The sequence below is a fragment of the Zingiber officinale genome, chromosome 7A (genome assembly GCF_018446385.1).
Source record: "Zingiber officinale cultivar Zhangliang chromosome 7A, Zo_v1.1, whole genome shotgun sequence".
In the NCBI taxonomy this organism is placed as follows: Eukaryota; Viridiplantae; Streptophyta; class Magnoliopsida; order Zingiberales; family Zingiberaceae; genus Zingiber; species Zingiber officinale.
Window position 1 is genome coordinate 141,368,112 of NC_055998.1, and position 14,215 is coordinate 141,382,326.

The 14,215-nt window shown below is 37.0% G+C and overlaps 2 protein-coding genes across 3 annotated transcripts; both read left to right on the forward strand.

Annotated features, from left to right (window-relative positions):
• The first annotated feature begins 780 nt into the window (after nucleotides 1–780).
• On the forward strand, nucleotides 781–8,124 carry LOC122002980 (integrator complex subunit 9). 2 transcript variants are annotated; one of them, XM_042558400.1, is made up of 13 exons: nucleotides 781–1,104; nucleotides 1,187–1,240; nucleotides 1,454–1,499; nucleotides 1,575–1,871; nucleotides 1,954–2,171; nucleotides 2,953–3,309; nucleotides 3,421–3,625; nucleotides 4,963–5,055; nucleotides 5,138–5,229; nucleotides 6,315–6,432; nucleotides 6,532–6,617; nucleotides 7,320–7,371; nucleotides 7,445–8,124. In XM_042558400.1, the coding sequence occupies exons 3-13, from the start codon at nucleotides 1,491–1,493 to the stop codon at nucleotides 7,955–7,957; spliced, it is 2,040 nt and encodes a 679-aa protein (XP_042414334.1). In that variant the 5' UTR covers nucleotides 781–1,104; nucleotides 1,187–1,240; nucleotides 1,454–1,490; the 3' UTR covers nucleotides 7,958–8,124. The 2 variants fall into 2 exon arrangements, with proteins under 2 accessions (XP_042414334.1, XP_042414335.1); XM_042558401.1 differs by lacking the exons at nucleotides 781–1,104; nucleotides 1,187–1,240; nucleotides 1,454–1,499 and having other exon boundaries at nucleotides 1,740–1,871; nucleotides 1,967–2,171.
• Nucleotides 8,125–8,150: 26 nt separating this feature from the next.
• On the forward strand, nucleotides 8,151–11,993 carry LOC122002981 (mitochondrial fission 1 protein A-like). The gene is made up of 5 exons (XM_042558402.1): nucleotides 8,151–8,287; nucleotides 8,452–8,581; nucleotides 8,728–8,849; nucleotides 11,563–11,626; nucleotides 11,691–11,993. The coding sequence occupies exons 1-5, from the start codon at nucleotides 8,195–8,197 to the stop codon at nucleotides 11,774–11,776; spliced, it is 495 nt and encodes a 164-aa protein (XP_042414336.1). The 5' UTR covers nucleotides 8,151–8,194; the 3' UTR covers nucleotides 11,777–11,993.
• The last annotated feature ends 2,222 nt before the right edge of the window (nucleotides 11,994–14,215 follow it).

The window sequence follows — 14,215 nt, forward strand, 5'->3', positions numbered from 1 at the left end:
TCAATTATTTATAAGTCTCGTGAGTTGAATTTGAATCGAACTTTGATTATTTTCATATAATTTATGCTCAAATTAAGATTCGGATAATTCGAATTGAACACGAATTTGAGTCATTTCTATTTTATAGTTCTATTCTACTCGAATTTTTGAAATTTGAGCTAAAATTATTTATATTTTTAAATTTCAAATTTAATATTAATATTGTGGATCGATTTTTTTTAATAATGTTTTTGACGTTAAATATTAATTATAATGTTTTTTTGATTATGTTTCTACGTTGTTTGTGATATTAGAAAACATTTTTAGTGTTTTTAATGTTTGTTATAACTTACTGATATAATATAGGGAATTTATATATTATTATATTTAAAATCATGTTAATGATTCTAAATAATTATATGAATTTTAAATAGTATTTAATAAAATTTTAATTTTGTTTTTAAACATCTTTTTAAAATAATAATAATAACAAAATAATAATAAATGGAATGAGTAGAATATTAAATTTTTTGTATTAATTAAATAAAACTAATCCAATTGTTAAAAACAACAAATTTGAATGTGTGTAAGTCGAATTTAAATTAAATCTGTTAGATATAACAATGATAGTAATAATTAAATTTTTATTTCAATATGTATTGAACTTAATCTCTAATTATATTATTTTTACATTTAAATAAAATTTATTAAATTTGAGAAAAAGATTTATCAGAGTAGATTAATTTTTAAATAGAATAAAACGATTTAATCGGATTTTAAAAAAATTTTAGATTTGTTTAATAGTAATCTCTTTCTCCGCTCTCTGTTTCCCGTGTTTTCTCTCGCCCCGCCGCCGCCTCCTTCCTCGTCCACGCGCCGGCGGGCGTCTCCACCCGACGCCGCTGCTCTTTCTCTTTCTCCCTTCTCCTTTTCTTCCTCTCTGTCTTCCTCTCTTCCAGCATTAGATCTCTTCTGCAGCCCTAACTCCCATTCTGCTTCTCTTCTCAGCAGCAAGCAGCTTTCTTACCCCTTCCCCTTCTTCTTCCAGCTGCAAGCATCCCTTCTCCATCTTCCTCCTTCCTGTTTTCCAGAAACGGGGCCAGCATCAGAGCATCTCCTTCACGGGTGCTGATTTCTTACCAACAACCATAGCAGCTTCCTCTTCTTCCGGCCAATAGCAACAGTTCTTGTTTTTTTTTTACTCCAGCAACAGGTCGGCAACAGGCGTGAGGAAAGTATCATTGGGTGCATCAACCCTCAGGCGAGACACGACACATTGTATTTTTATAGAAAAGGATCTTTGATGAATGTTTTTTTTATGATTATTTTAGCAATTGAAATGATATTCTCTAACGGAAAGTAAGATCAAACTGAAACAGCTTAAAAAGTTTAGGTATCAATTAGAAGCAGTAAGTGAGTTTTTTGGTTAGATTTATTTTTTGTATTTACTAGAACTTTTTTCCTCCCCGTGTAGGGCTTTGAGAACCTTTCTTCTTCCTTTGTCTACTAACATGAAGCTGGTAACATTGATCTCTCTCTCCCCCTCCCTCTCTCTCTACTGTTAGTTGTTGCTTAACCATTGGATTTTCTTGTAGACATGTTTAAGCAAAGGCAGTGGCTTCTACTATCCCCCCATGCACATCCTTCAGCTTGCCGGCTTTCGCTTCCTCCTCGAGTGCCCCATCGACCTTTCCGCCCTCATTGTATTTTCCCCGATCGCCGCCTCTGACTCCTCCCCTGCTTTTGGTCTTTTGCAAGGCCTCCCATGGTATAAAACCGTGCCTAGCCTCCACCTTTGGGATCCATCTCTGATTGATGTTGTCTTAATCTCTTCGCCCTTTGGCATGCTCGGTCTGCCCTTCCTCACCTGCAATGCCAAATTCAATGCTAAGGTATGATTTTTTTTTTATAGATGAGGTAAAAAAGGTGAATTTTTGTGTCATTTGGTTGGGTGATGTTCATTTGGCGTTATAGATTTTTGTGACAGAGGTGGCTGCAAGGATTGGGCAGCTTCTGATGGAAGATCTTGTTTCAATGCACGCTGAATTTGTGCAATGTTATGGTGCAGACGTTAGGCCCCATTTTCCAGAATGGATGAAATGGGAGGAGCTCGGAAAGCTTTCACCATTGCTGAAACAAGTCATTCTAGGTGAAGGAGGAGAGGAACTAGGAGGTTGGATGCCCTTGTACAGGTTCGAATTCTCTTATTTCTTTAGTTTTCGATTGGTGTTTAGATGATTTTAAAACTTGTAAATGTTAAAGGTTACAATCAGGAAACCACCTTTACATAATAACCTTTGCATACTTAAAATACACTTTGTTGACTTAATGTTGTTTTCTTCTGTAAAAAGATGTTTCACTTCTTTGCCATATTAATTTTCTTTCTTACATTATTTCAGTAGAAATTTCGCACATTTTGTTATTGCAAGTGTATAGCTTTAATAAAAGTCAACCAGATTATTATATGGCTCATTCATAAATTGTGTTTAGCTAATGGTGTATAAAATTTATGGTATGTTATCCTGTGGAGATAACTAAAAGAAAATCCCTTAGGAAATTGTAATGTGGTACTAATATTTCACACGTAACCTATTTTTTGCTTGGCAATGGCCATTGGGGTCATTTGATGAAAATCCTCTGTATATTTATTTGGGCAAAAGCTATCTTGCTGATGTTTAGTTTAATACAATTGAGGAAAGGATTGCTATCTAGTTTTTTCAAAGTTATGCTCATTTAAATTGGAGATAAAAATATTGTTAACAAAGTAAAGATGGAAGTGAAGCTCATATATTTACAGTCTTTAAATTTACTAACCTTTAAGCTATTTTGAACATAGCTACTTTAGTGTAGAGTCATTCGTAATGGATAATAAAGATATTCCTTTTGTTCTGAAAAGTTATATTCAACTGTGGCTGTCTTATTCTTCATACTTAATGTGACATCTTTTTCTTGGTTATGGTCTTCACATATTAGTGCAGCAGATATCAAGGAATGCATGCAGAAAATTCAACCTCTCAAGTATGGTGAAGAAACTTTCTTCAATGGATCCATAATGTTGAAAGCATACAGCTCAGGTTTAGACATTGGAAGCTGCAATTGGACAATACATGATCCAAGATGGAGTATTTCTTATCTATCAAGCTCCTTATTCATGTCAGCCTGTTGGAAGGGTTTTGATTACATGTCTCTGCTTGGGAATGATTTAGTGCTGTTCTCAGATCTTTCATCGCTAAGTAGCATTGACATTACTAGTACTGAATCACAAGGAATTAGAGACATAAACATGACAGGAGATAGTGATTTTTCTCCCTCTAATGCTTCAACTTGCAGGTATGTTTTCTTCAGCTATTTTTAACTTATTTTTGAGCCCTGGTCCTTTTTTATGCAGTATCCATGTTTATGCTTTTCAGTAGTTCTTCAGCATGCTAATATATGTTATAGTGCTGATACCAAGGATAAAGGACACCGTCTTTTACTTGAAACTGATGAGAGCTCTGATGAAACTGAGAAGACCAAGTTTATATGCTCTTGCATCATAGATTCTCTGCAAGGAGGAGGTTCAGTTTTGATACCGATGGGGCGTATTGAGATGGCAGTCTTACTGCTGGAGCAGATATGTGAGTCTCTAGAGTCCTTCAATATAAAGGTTCGTATTATCTATGGACAGTCTTTATCTCTCTGGTTGGAGAAATGTTTTGATGTTCCAGCCTTGAGGCATTTCTTGTTCACTTAAGTTGGATTTGATTGGACCAATATATATTTTCTGTTTGCTTTTCGACCATTAACTTGCGTCAAATCTGGACTGATTACTGAATAAATATCATTAGGAATACTTGCATCTTAGCATAGTTTACAGTTTAAAACATATTTAGTGGACCCATGTATCAGTTTGAGCAGGATCCATTACTTCAACCAAAACATGATGCTGGTTTGTTTTGATTTCAGTTTTTTTTATCTATTTTTTGACAAATTCTAAATGGTATAAACCTATATTTGTTCGGCCAGTGTTGGCTCATTAAATAAAAGGAGAAAAAAACAATTCCTAGTGGAAAAGAGATGGCATCAGGACCAGTCGCATGGGTTGGCAATGGCAAGATGCGAAAGGTGTGTTACATCATTCATTTGGAGGTGGATATGTATATTTTTTTAAAAAAGACAGAAACACTTTGCTGCCTTAGTCTGCTAATATTTCAAGATAGATTAAAAAGGAATACAAGCCTAATGTGCTCAGCCTCTCACAACCTGTTGATTGTTATCCACATGAAGGAATAAGGATATGAAACACACACCTTTCCCTTTTTCTCTGCCACACCAATGACTCCTTATTCCTCAAGTTCATCCCCCAACCATGCAAGTTGAATAAGCCTCACATTGTAAATCTGATATTCTACGGGGAAGAGAATCTATATCAACTAATCCCATGTTCAACATGAGTTGGATGATTGATGAAGGCTAGAACATGCTAACTGGAATTCAGAAGAGGAAAAACCAATGGCACAAGAAAGAAGAAATTACCTACAATGAGTGATTGGAAAGAGTTGGCAGCAGCAGGAGTTGCAGGAAATCTAGGGTTTGTGAAGAATTTGGTGCTGCCGTATTGGGTCAGTGAGGCAATAAGGTATGCAAAGGAGTCAGCTGCTTTTTGGAGAATGGGATTTGCTTGTTTCTAGCTATGAGAATTGGAAAAATATTCTGGTTAAGGGGGGATCATTTAATTCTTTTCTGGATTAAACAAAATGAGGAATCAATTTGACCTGACTTGTATGATTCCATTCTCGGGCTGATTCTTGCATACTAAATGTACAACCTTTTAAATGGAATTAGTTAGGCCTATGAAAATGTTCAACATCCTATTTTACAGCACATGAACTTCTTTATCGATAATATACTTCTAGAAAAAATAGTTGCATTATATCCATTTGATTAATGGTATGACTCTGGCTTGAAAATAAAATATTTTTTTTCATCATTTATCTATTACAGGTTCCAATTTTCATGATTTCTTCTACAGCGGAAGAAATGTTGGCATATCTGAATATAGTGCCAGAATGCCTCTCTGAGCATCGCCAACAGAAGGTTGTAAATTCTGTTTGTTTGATTTGATTAACATCATTCAATCCCTGCATTTATGTTTATGTTTCTTTTTATCATTTTGCAGTTATTCTCAGGGGAGGCATTGTTTCACCACATCGAATTTAAGAAAGCTAAGAGGCTGCTTGTTTTCCCCTCGCTTTACACTTCTGACTTCCTGTGAGCCCTCTTGCACACTGTAGAAACCATATACCTGTTACTAATTTCGCAATATGTGATACTTGCATTCTAGAGTTATATGCAATATAGTCTCAACTCTCAACATATGAACTCCAAAATCTTTAACACCACATAGGAATGATGATCACATATAAATATTAGTCAGTTTTGGTGAAATAATATCCAGCCATGAGGACCTGACAGTTGATCCTTGTTATTTTTTTGATATGAATCTATATGGGATTTTGCCCCTGTAGTTTGAACTTGGATGTTCTCGCAGCCCAATTGTTAAATGAGAGTGGTCCTTTTTTGAACCTAAATTTCCAACCCAAGGTTGTTCCTTGCTCTTTCCATGCAAGCCTTGCACTTTTCTAGTGATTGGTAGACATCATCCGGATACGTGTAATCCTAATACAAACCACCATTTACAATCAGTGTTACATAGAACCGAACTTCTGATTTTCGACATTGGTCACTTGCTTCTCCTCTACATAATAGACACCAACAAATAACGAGAGATCTCCTGCCTTTTGGATGATATCTTGCACGATCAGGGTGATGTCAGCAGACGGAGAATCTCACAATATCGCTCCGAACTATGGTTAGGAGCACCTGTAGGGTTAAAAAAAACTGTTCGTCAGATATCATGCAATGGGGGAAAACCAATGTCTCATGGAATTTTCTTTATTGAATTTTGAATATCATGAAAAATTAACATTCCCTGCTGTTAATATTGCATACCGGATCTCTGTTCAAGTTCTGTAGATGCCCATAATTATAAAATCCTGACTAAATTTCTATGAACAATTGCAAATTAGTTTCTGAAAATTTCAATTTCCGTCAAGGTATTTCCATCTTTTCAGACATGGTATCATGGATGAAACTTGTTGACTGTATCTTTCATTCTTTACGAGTTGGCATGCTATATTTTTTTCTTCTTGACGACGATGTCTCATTTGAACCTCCGACCTTTCAGTCAGAAGCCTTTCAGATCTAGCTTACTTACCATTAAACCGAACGACTTTTGATCTATATCGTTATTTTACATCATTTACTTTCCAACTCATGTAATTGATCTCTCACAGAGCTGCATGGCAGGAGCCCTGTGTAGTTTTTTCATCTCATTGGAGTCTTCGGCTCGGTCCAGTTGTCACCCTGCTTCGACGTTGGCATGCTGACCCAAATTCTTTACTCATTTTAGAGGTGCATATCCCACAAACTGTATTGGTTTAAGATATTTAGTTTCGAAAGTACATAGGCTCATGCCCTTCTGTTATGTTCATAAACATGTACTATTTGCAGCGAGGAATTGATATCGAACTGGCCCTCTTGCCTTATACACCACTGGCAATGAAAGTTCTCCAATGCTCCATCCTTTCTGGGATCATGTGAGTACTTGAATCTTTATTCTCTTTATATAATCTCAATCTTAGTCTTAAAGATGCATACAATATCTGTGAATACTTGAGATCGAGTTCCAAGGTGTTCTTTTTTATGTATCGTTATCAACATTAAGCCAACTTTTCACTGTCCACTGTTGGTCTAAATCTTCAGCAAGGTGGTTGTGTTTTTTGGGCAATAATCGAAAGGACATCTCTTTTTATTGGAATCATCAAGGGGCATCTCTTTTTTATCTTCTTTTTAATCAAAAGGGCATCTCACGCCATCAGTCCCCCTTTAAAATGGCACATCTCTCCTTGAGTAGCATTATTATCTCCTGTCACATGCACTAAATGTTGAATCATTCGGCAATTGTATGAATAAGACAAGTCCGCGTTGTAGCAATTACGAAACATGTAGCAGTTTCTGTTTCATTGATGTTACAGTGTATATTTAACTTTTTCAAAAATATTCACATTGTAACAGCTACGGTTTCGTAGTTCTGTTCACCTAATATTCATATTGTAGTAAATATGAAATTATAGTCGGTACAATTCAGATTTATTCTGTTCAACAACATTTACTAGAACCTTGTTTTCAGGCAACACACGTCGATCAGTGCTTTTCAGTTTCAACTGTCATTTGGTTTTCCTTCATGTGGTCTTCATTTGCTTTCCGAATTTGAGTAATCGAGGATTTTCTGGTCGCAGGATGCACAAAGTACAGCCGCTTTTGAAAATCCTCCAACCCAAACTTGTTCTGGTAAACAGCTCCATCTATGCTCTTCGGTTTTCGACTGTCATTTGATTTTCCTTCATGTGTTTTTCCTATGCAGTTCCCTGAAGATCTCCGAACGCAGTTGCAGGCGCAGGTGAATGACTCGCCGCCATCATACTTGTACTACACGGAAAACGTTCCATTGCGAGTTCCGAGTTCTTCAAAGAATTACGACGCCGTGCTGGAAACTGATCTTGTGGTTCAGCTTCGGCCCCGTAAACTGACACAGCAAAACCTGGCCATTGCGAGACTTGGGGGAGGTATTCGGTTGAGGGAAGGAAAATATTTCTTATCCGCATCGAAAGTTCAACTCGGGTCTTCAAATGAGAAGTTGCTTCATTGGGGTTCCGTCGAGCCGGCTCGTTTACTCATCTCATTGCAAGAGAGGGGACTAGTCGGGAATATGCAATGGAACGAGGAGGCTGCGAGTGAAACCGTTTCGATACGAATAAGAGACCCTAACAATGCCATTATCGAGACCAATGCGAGTAGGACCATAATCGGTTGCGAAGATGAAAACGTCGCCAACTTAATTTATGAAACTTTTAGCAGTGTGTGTGATGGAATTTAAGTATTCTTGAGCAACTAGCTCGCTCGATAAGAATTTGTTTATGTTCGGTAGTTTAATTTTAAAAACAAATAAAATATTTTGTTTTTGGTTATTTTGATTAATTTAAGCATTCCATTAAAAGGGGCCCGATCAACGTCAACAAGGCCATTTCGATCTTTCCTCTTTTTTCTTAGCCCCGAAGAAAACTCTTTCCTTTCCGTCTCTCGATCCATCGCGCGGCCTCGCTGCTGCACCGTCATGGATGCCAAGATTCGTGAATTCTTCGACTCCGTCGGCTCCTTCTTCACCGGCGGCGACAACGTTCCCTGGTGCGACCGCGACGTCATCGCCGTAAGTCTTTCCTGCCGATTCCTCGCTCTCTACCTTTGTCTTGTCATCGTATTTCTTATCGATCGGAAGATCTAGGGATTCCTCGGAAGGTTTTGTTGTCTTTCTCAGATTATCATCCTTTTTCTCCATTTGCTTCTCCTGATCGCTGTGCTTCGCCTTCCCAGGGGTTTGAGAGAGACGTTGCGGAGAGTGGCAGCGCAGAGGCCAAGAACGAAGGCCTCATGAGGTTGTCCTGGGCGCTCGTTCATTCCAGGTACCCGGAAGATGTGAATCGCGGAATCGCCATGCTTGAAGGTTCCTTAATCACTTATCGCCTGTGAAAATTCGCATTTTTACCCTTGTAGATTTGAGTTCCTCATGTGGTTAGAAATCTTGTTATCTTTCTTTGATTCATTGTTGGTCTTAGTGAATTGCAACCTTGTTGACACTGGTTTCTTCAGCTTCTTTGGATAGTTCAGCAAGTCCACTGCAAACTAGGGAGAAACTTTATTTGTTGGCTGTTGGGTTTTACAGAACTGCAGACTACTCCAGGAGCCGTCAGCTGCTTGAGCAATGTTTACAGGTATGATGTTATTATGATACAGGCTTATTGACATATATTCGATAAAATGTTTGTTATGGATTGACATATTTTGTGCCTGCTTAGATGTTTAGTTTTTCTTTGTTTGAATGTACTGGCGACACAAATTTTACCTTTTTGTTTATCCTATTTTCTTGTTTAGAAAAAAAATGAAATTGCATTTGCTTGATGCTCTTCAGTTTCTCCTGCATGCACCGATGTGGCTGCACCAGCTATACTTTATCAAACACCAATCTAGTTATGATAGCTCGAGTATAAGCCTCTAATGGTAGAACTTGCTAATCAATGCATAATAGATGTTTTTTTTCAATGATCATGTCCTTTCCTATTTAAACTATATGTCTTGTTAAAATATTGTGAATATGAAGCATGCAACTCTAAAGCCTGCTAAATGGTAGAGGGTAGAAAGATTTTATTTCTTACCAAAAGTATAACCAAATTTGCCTTTTTCGTAGTATTAGAGATGCTATATGGAGTAAGTGTTGGTTGACAGATAGAGAAATGAGCACATACAGCTTCGAGCATGAATAGCCTCTCATGCAAGAAAGCACCGTATGTGCTCACTCTCTTCTGTCACCCTCCATGCATTCCTCACCCAACCATTTATGCTTGTCTGAACCAAAAGGCCATGAAAAGCAAAAGATTACTCTTCAGCTAATGTGGCAACACAAAGCAAGCATCGAAGAGATCGATCTAATCACTGTTTGTTTGGATGGTGTAACACACAGGGGTTACTGGGTTTATATATAGCAGAGATTTGGTACAGATGTTTAGTTTTTCTTTGTTTGAATGTACTGGCGACACAAATTTTACCTTTTTGTTTATCCTATTTTCTTGTTTGGAAAAAAATGAAATTGCATTTGCTTGATGCTCTTCAGTTTCTCCTGCATACACCGATGTGGCTGCACCAGCTATACTTTATCAAACACCAATCTAGTTATGATAGCTCGAGTATAAGCCTCTAATGGTAGAACTTGCTAATCAATGCATAATAGATGTTTTTTTTCAATGATCATGCCCTTTCCTATTTAAACTATATGTCTTGTTAAAATATTGTGAATATAAAGCATGCAACTCTAAAGCCTGCTAAATGGTAGAGGGTTGAAAGATTTTAATTCTTACCAAAAGTATAACCAAATTTGCCTTTTTCATAGTATTAGAGGTACTATGTAGAACATAATGAGAGAGAAATTCACCAATAATGAAACACGTTAGTTTGTTGATGATATCATAATATTATTGTTGGCTTGAGGAAATGAGCTGAAAAGAAAATAAGTAATTATGTTTTGAAACTATTTGTGCATACTGTCTTTTTCCAGAAATAGAGGAAACTGTTGAATGCTACCAAAATTCCTGGTAACTTTAGATTTCAACGTTGGGTTAGTGAATATTTGCTGCCATGCCCTTGGGTCTGAGTGACAATGGATCTTGTAGGAAGCAAGAACACTTTTACACTTTGCTAGTAGACATGTTTGAAAAAGGGACTCTAGACAAAATGCTACTCATTAATACTTTGGACACAAACAAGATCACTGATGGTAGTTTTAGGTGCGTGGGGAACGGCATATACAAGTCATTCTTAACATATCTATGAGGGGTTAATCCGTTAATGTTAATGGCTCATTTGATGGATAATGAAATTTCTTATTTGAAATACAGAATCAGATATAAGCACCCGTTATTTTCATAGTAAAATTTTCACCCTAGCATTCTTGATTACTAGGCTTTTAGCTGTGATTATTACCTCTATGTTTGCAGTAGTAAGATTGTGTTGATTGTGACTTTTAGGGTCTCCTGTGCCAACAGCCTGGATTTAGCAGGACCTAATGCATTAGGGATATATTATCAAACTAAGAAAAAATGTGGCCAAATGATCAGTTTTTGACTTTTTTCTTGTTGCATTTGCTGTTTGAGAAACCTGTGAAATCTCAGTGTCAAATTTGTGTTTGCCTATTTAAATTGCTCTTTCTTGTTTGTTTTGTTTGCAACATCTTCAGGTGATTTTCTACAGAAGTTCTATTTAATTGGTTTAGAACATATTCTTTCTTATTTGCTCATCAAGTTGGGTAGGTTATTTATTTAAGTTTAATTTGATTGTTTCATGTATTGCCTAGCAGCCCTTTTATGCTCCAATATTGATAATTCTGCAAATCATCCAGGGATGTTTACGTTCCAAGTTTGACTTAGTTTTTGAAAGATATGATCATTGAATGGTTAGAATCGTTGAAACTATATCTCAAGACGAGAATCTCATGGCTCAGAATCTGCAACAACTATAAAAAGTTTAAGATTTTTCTTAATTAAGTGGTTTTAGGTTGACTTTCACAAGTTATTGATTACTAAACTAAGGCTTAAAGGCTTGTTCCTAGCTAGCATTCTCCCTTGCCTCGCATTGTGGATGATGGAAAACCACAATGAACTGTAATCACCTGCCTCACAGCATGACCACCCAAATTGCCTTATACGAGGAAGAATTATGTGAAAAATATTGTACCAAGCCTGTGAATCAAAAGAGTAATAAACCTATCCTCCGATCGTCGTCATCATTGTGTCAATGTGGTGTGTCTAAGTGCAATAGTGAACGATAAAATTGAAATTACACTAGGAAATGAGTCCTGGATTTAAGATCTGTGAATCACAATAGCCTGCCGAAGCATCTTGGATGAAGTTTGTTTTTGTTTCTTCTCATTTGTAGATCGCACCAGATTGGCGACAAGCCCAAACTCTGAAAAAAGTAGTGGAAGATCGAATTGCAAAAGGTAATAATAACATCAATTATCACTCAATTCATCATCAAAATCTGAGCTCATGTTCTTGCAACAGATGGTGTGATCGGCATCGGAATCGCGGCGACCGCCGTGGGGCTTCTGGTGGGTGGCATCGCGGCACTCGCAACTAGGAAGAAATAATCTCATAATCTTCCCTTGTGCTCTGATTTCATGCCTTGCTCTGTCGTATTATCGGATTGCTGCCTTATTTTGGTAAATGCTGTATTCGTTTTTTTTTCTGTTTGAGTCAAGATTTTATCCTTTTTAGGCGTTCGTCATATTAAAGAGATGTCATGTATTAAAAGTAAGCGGGACTTATTAAAGTAATTTTATGATGCCCATGCTACTGGAATTCATAGTTCGGAACTTGTATTTCAATGTTTATATTAAATTATATATTTTTTAATATTTTCGAATTTCAAACACATACCCTAATATAGCAAGTGCGTGCCGCTTGCCATCTGAAAATGTCTTTTAGGACCTTGTATTTACATGTCGACATGCATATGTAAAAATATTTGGACATGCATTCATAAAATTGAAAACATTTACAGTGAAATTCAGTTATCATTTTAAAAAATATATTAAGTTTTAATTTACAGAGCTCCATGTAGCTGAAAAATCAAAAACTTGTTCTAGCGAGCACGGATCCTCTAGTCAGTAATGATCTATTTTTTTACACCGTTAATTTGGATGAATTTTATTTATTTAAAAGTGAAATTCATCCAAATCAAAGATTTTCATATAATGGATTATTTCTTGGTTCGTAATTTGCGGACTAGAAGATCGTGTTCTAGCACCGCCAAACGATCTTTAATTATATATTATGTTTTATTTATTTATATTAGTATTCGTTAATATATTTATAGAAAATATATGAAATTCATCTTTAATTAATATTTTAACCCGTCCGAAAAACGTGAATGACTTATAATGACAAAAACAAATGCCCATATAATCATTGTGTTGCTATTAAAATGGTATTCAACATATCATTAAACAATTAAATGATATTAAATTACTAATAATATAGTAACAACTATAGTGACGGTACATATGATCATCATTATTACTGATCCGGTGGTAAGGACGAGGAATCTTCGTTGGCGGAAGGTCAACGACACGTGGAGGTCAAAGGTCAAGAGATTCAACCCTGAGACCCGACCGACCGGACTGAGAAGGCCGACCGGCCGGGAATTTCCCGAGCCGAATGAAAGATAATCCGATTAGGGGTCGAGTTTCCGATTCTCAAAGGTAAAAAGGTTTCATGGCCGAGAGGGCTGTTCGTTCGGCCGGGGCACAAGGCAACAGAGACAGGCAGGAACAATCTCATTCGAGCATACGACCGGGAGTCCTTCCAGTCGGATCGATACCTACGACCGGGGCAGAAGTGATATGTCTGTCGAGCGGCCGAATCGTTCGACCCTGGAACAGACAGGAGGCGCAAGAGGACAAAGGAGACAGGGGATAACATCATCCTCGAGACACCTGCCGCCGACAGGCAGCAGGGTTAGCGGTCGAGCCGTACACAAGATCATATGGTGGAAACTTCCACCGTCACATCCAGGATATGTTCGGACGATTGCGGAATGACGTCAGAGGTATATTTCTGACATGGGCTCGTTAAGGTATGTTTGGGGAAGCGTGCACACATCTTGAAGCGTGCCCGCGCCTCCCCGGGGTCCTTTATAAGGACTCCTAGACGTTGACGAAGGTATGCGCAATCCTCACTGTAGCCACAGTTACGCTGCCTCTCTCATTTCTCGTTGCCTGATTTGAGTATCGAAGGGCCGTCGTCGGAAAACCCCTCCCGACTCGGCTTCTTTGCAGGTCCATCGGAGATATTCATCGCCGGCCAGAGACAACGGAGCGTGCCACGTCACCAGTGGCCGTCGACTCAGCACTCGGACAGGATCAATTACCATTAACGATGATATATAAATCTGCCGTTATTATTAACTATGGTGAGCTATTACTGATGGTATTTTTTCCGGTCGTTAATTTTTTCTCGACCGGGCCTTTTAATAATTTCTTAGGATATTTGATACTGCCATTAAAACTCATATAGAAATTGCTCCTACATAAAATCCGGTCGTTAAAGGAATGTGTTGGCTGTGACAAATACTTATAAATTTTCAATCAATATGAATTGTAAATATCGGAATCGGGGATATATATTATTGGAAGAAAATCCATAAGACTTTTATTTAAGAGAAAATTGAGAAAAAAAGGAATCCGCCGAAATGCTATTCTTTTCTCTCTCTCATAGTCTAACCGCAACAACTTTTGTTTATATGACCTAATTTACTCAAAAATTAAAATAATAAGTTAACCAAATATAAATAAGAAATTATCAAAAAACCAAAACTCAAAACTTAGTTTAATTTTTCAAACACAATTGCATTCACATTTATAGATAAATTACCAATTAAGAACTAAGCAGCAAAGCTTACAAGATTAATGGAAAATTGGTATGTAAGTGTGTAGAGTCATCTAACTATTACATAAAGATTAAAATATTGTTTGAAATAGAACAATAGACAACTTTTAATCATAACATTAAAATATAAACTACTAATT

Coding starts and splice junctions, on each gene's coding strand:
- LOC122002980 (XM_042558400.1), top strand. Junction 5,056..5,137: donor CTGAGCATCGCCAACAGAAG/GTTGTAAATTCT, acceptor ATCATTTTGCAG/TTATTCTCAGGGGAGGCATT. Junction 7,372..7,444: donor TCCAACCCAAACTTGTTCTG/GTAAACAGCTCC, acceptor TTTCCTATGCAG/TTCCCTGAAGATCTCCGAAC.
- LOC122002981 (XM_042558402.1), top strand. CDS start 8,195: ATGGATGCCAAGATTCGTGAATTCTTCGACTCCGTCGGCTCCTTCTTC. Junction 8,288..8,451: donor GCGACCGCGACGTCATCGCC/GTAAGTCTTTCC, acceptor TCGCCTTCCCAG/GGGTTTGAGAGAGACGTTGC. Junction 11,627..11,690: donor GGAAGATCGAATTGCAAAAG/GTAATAATAACA, acceptor TTCTTGCAACAG/ATGGTGTGATCGGCATCGGA.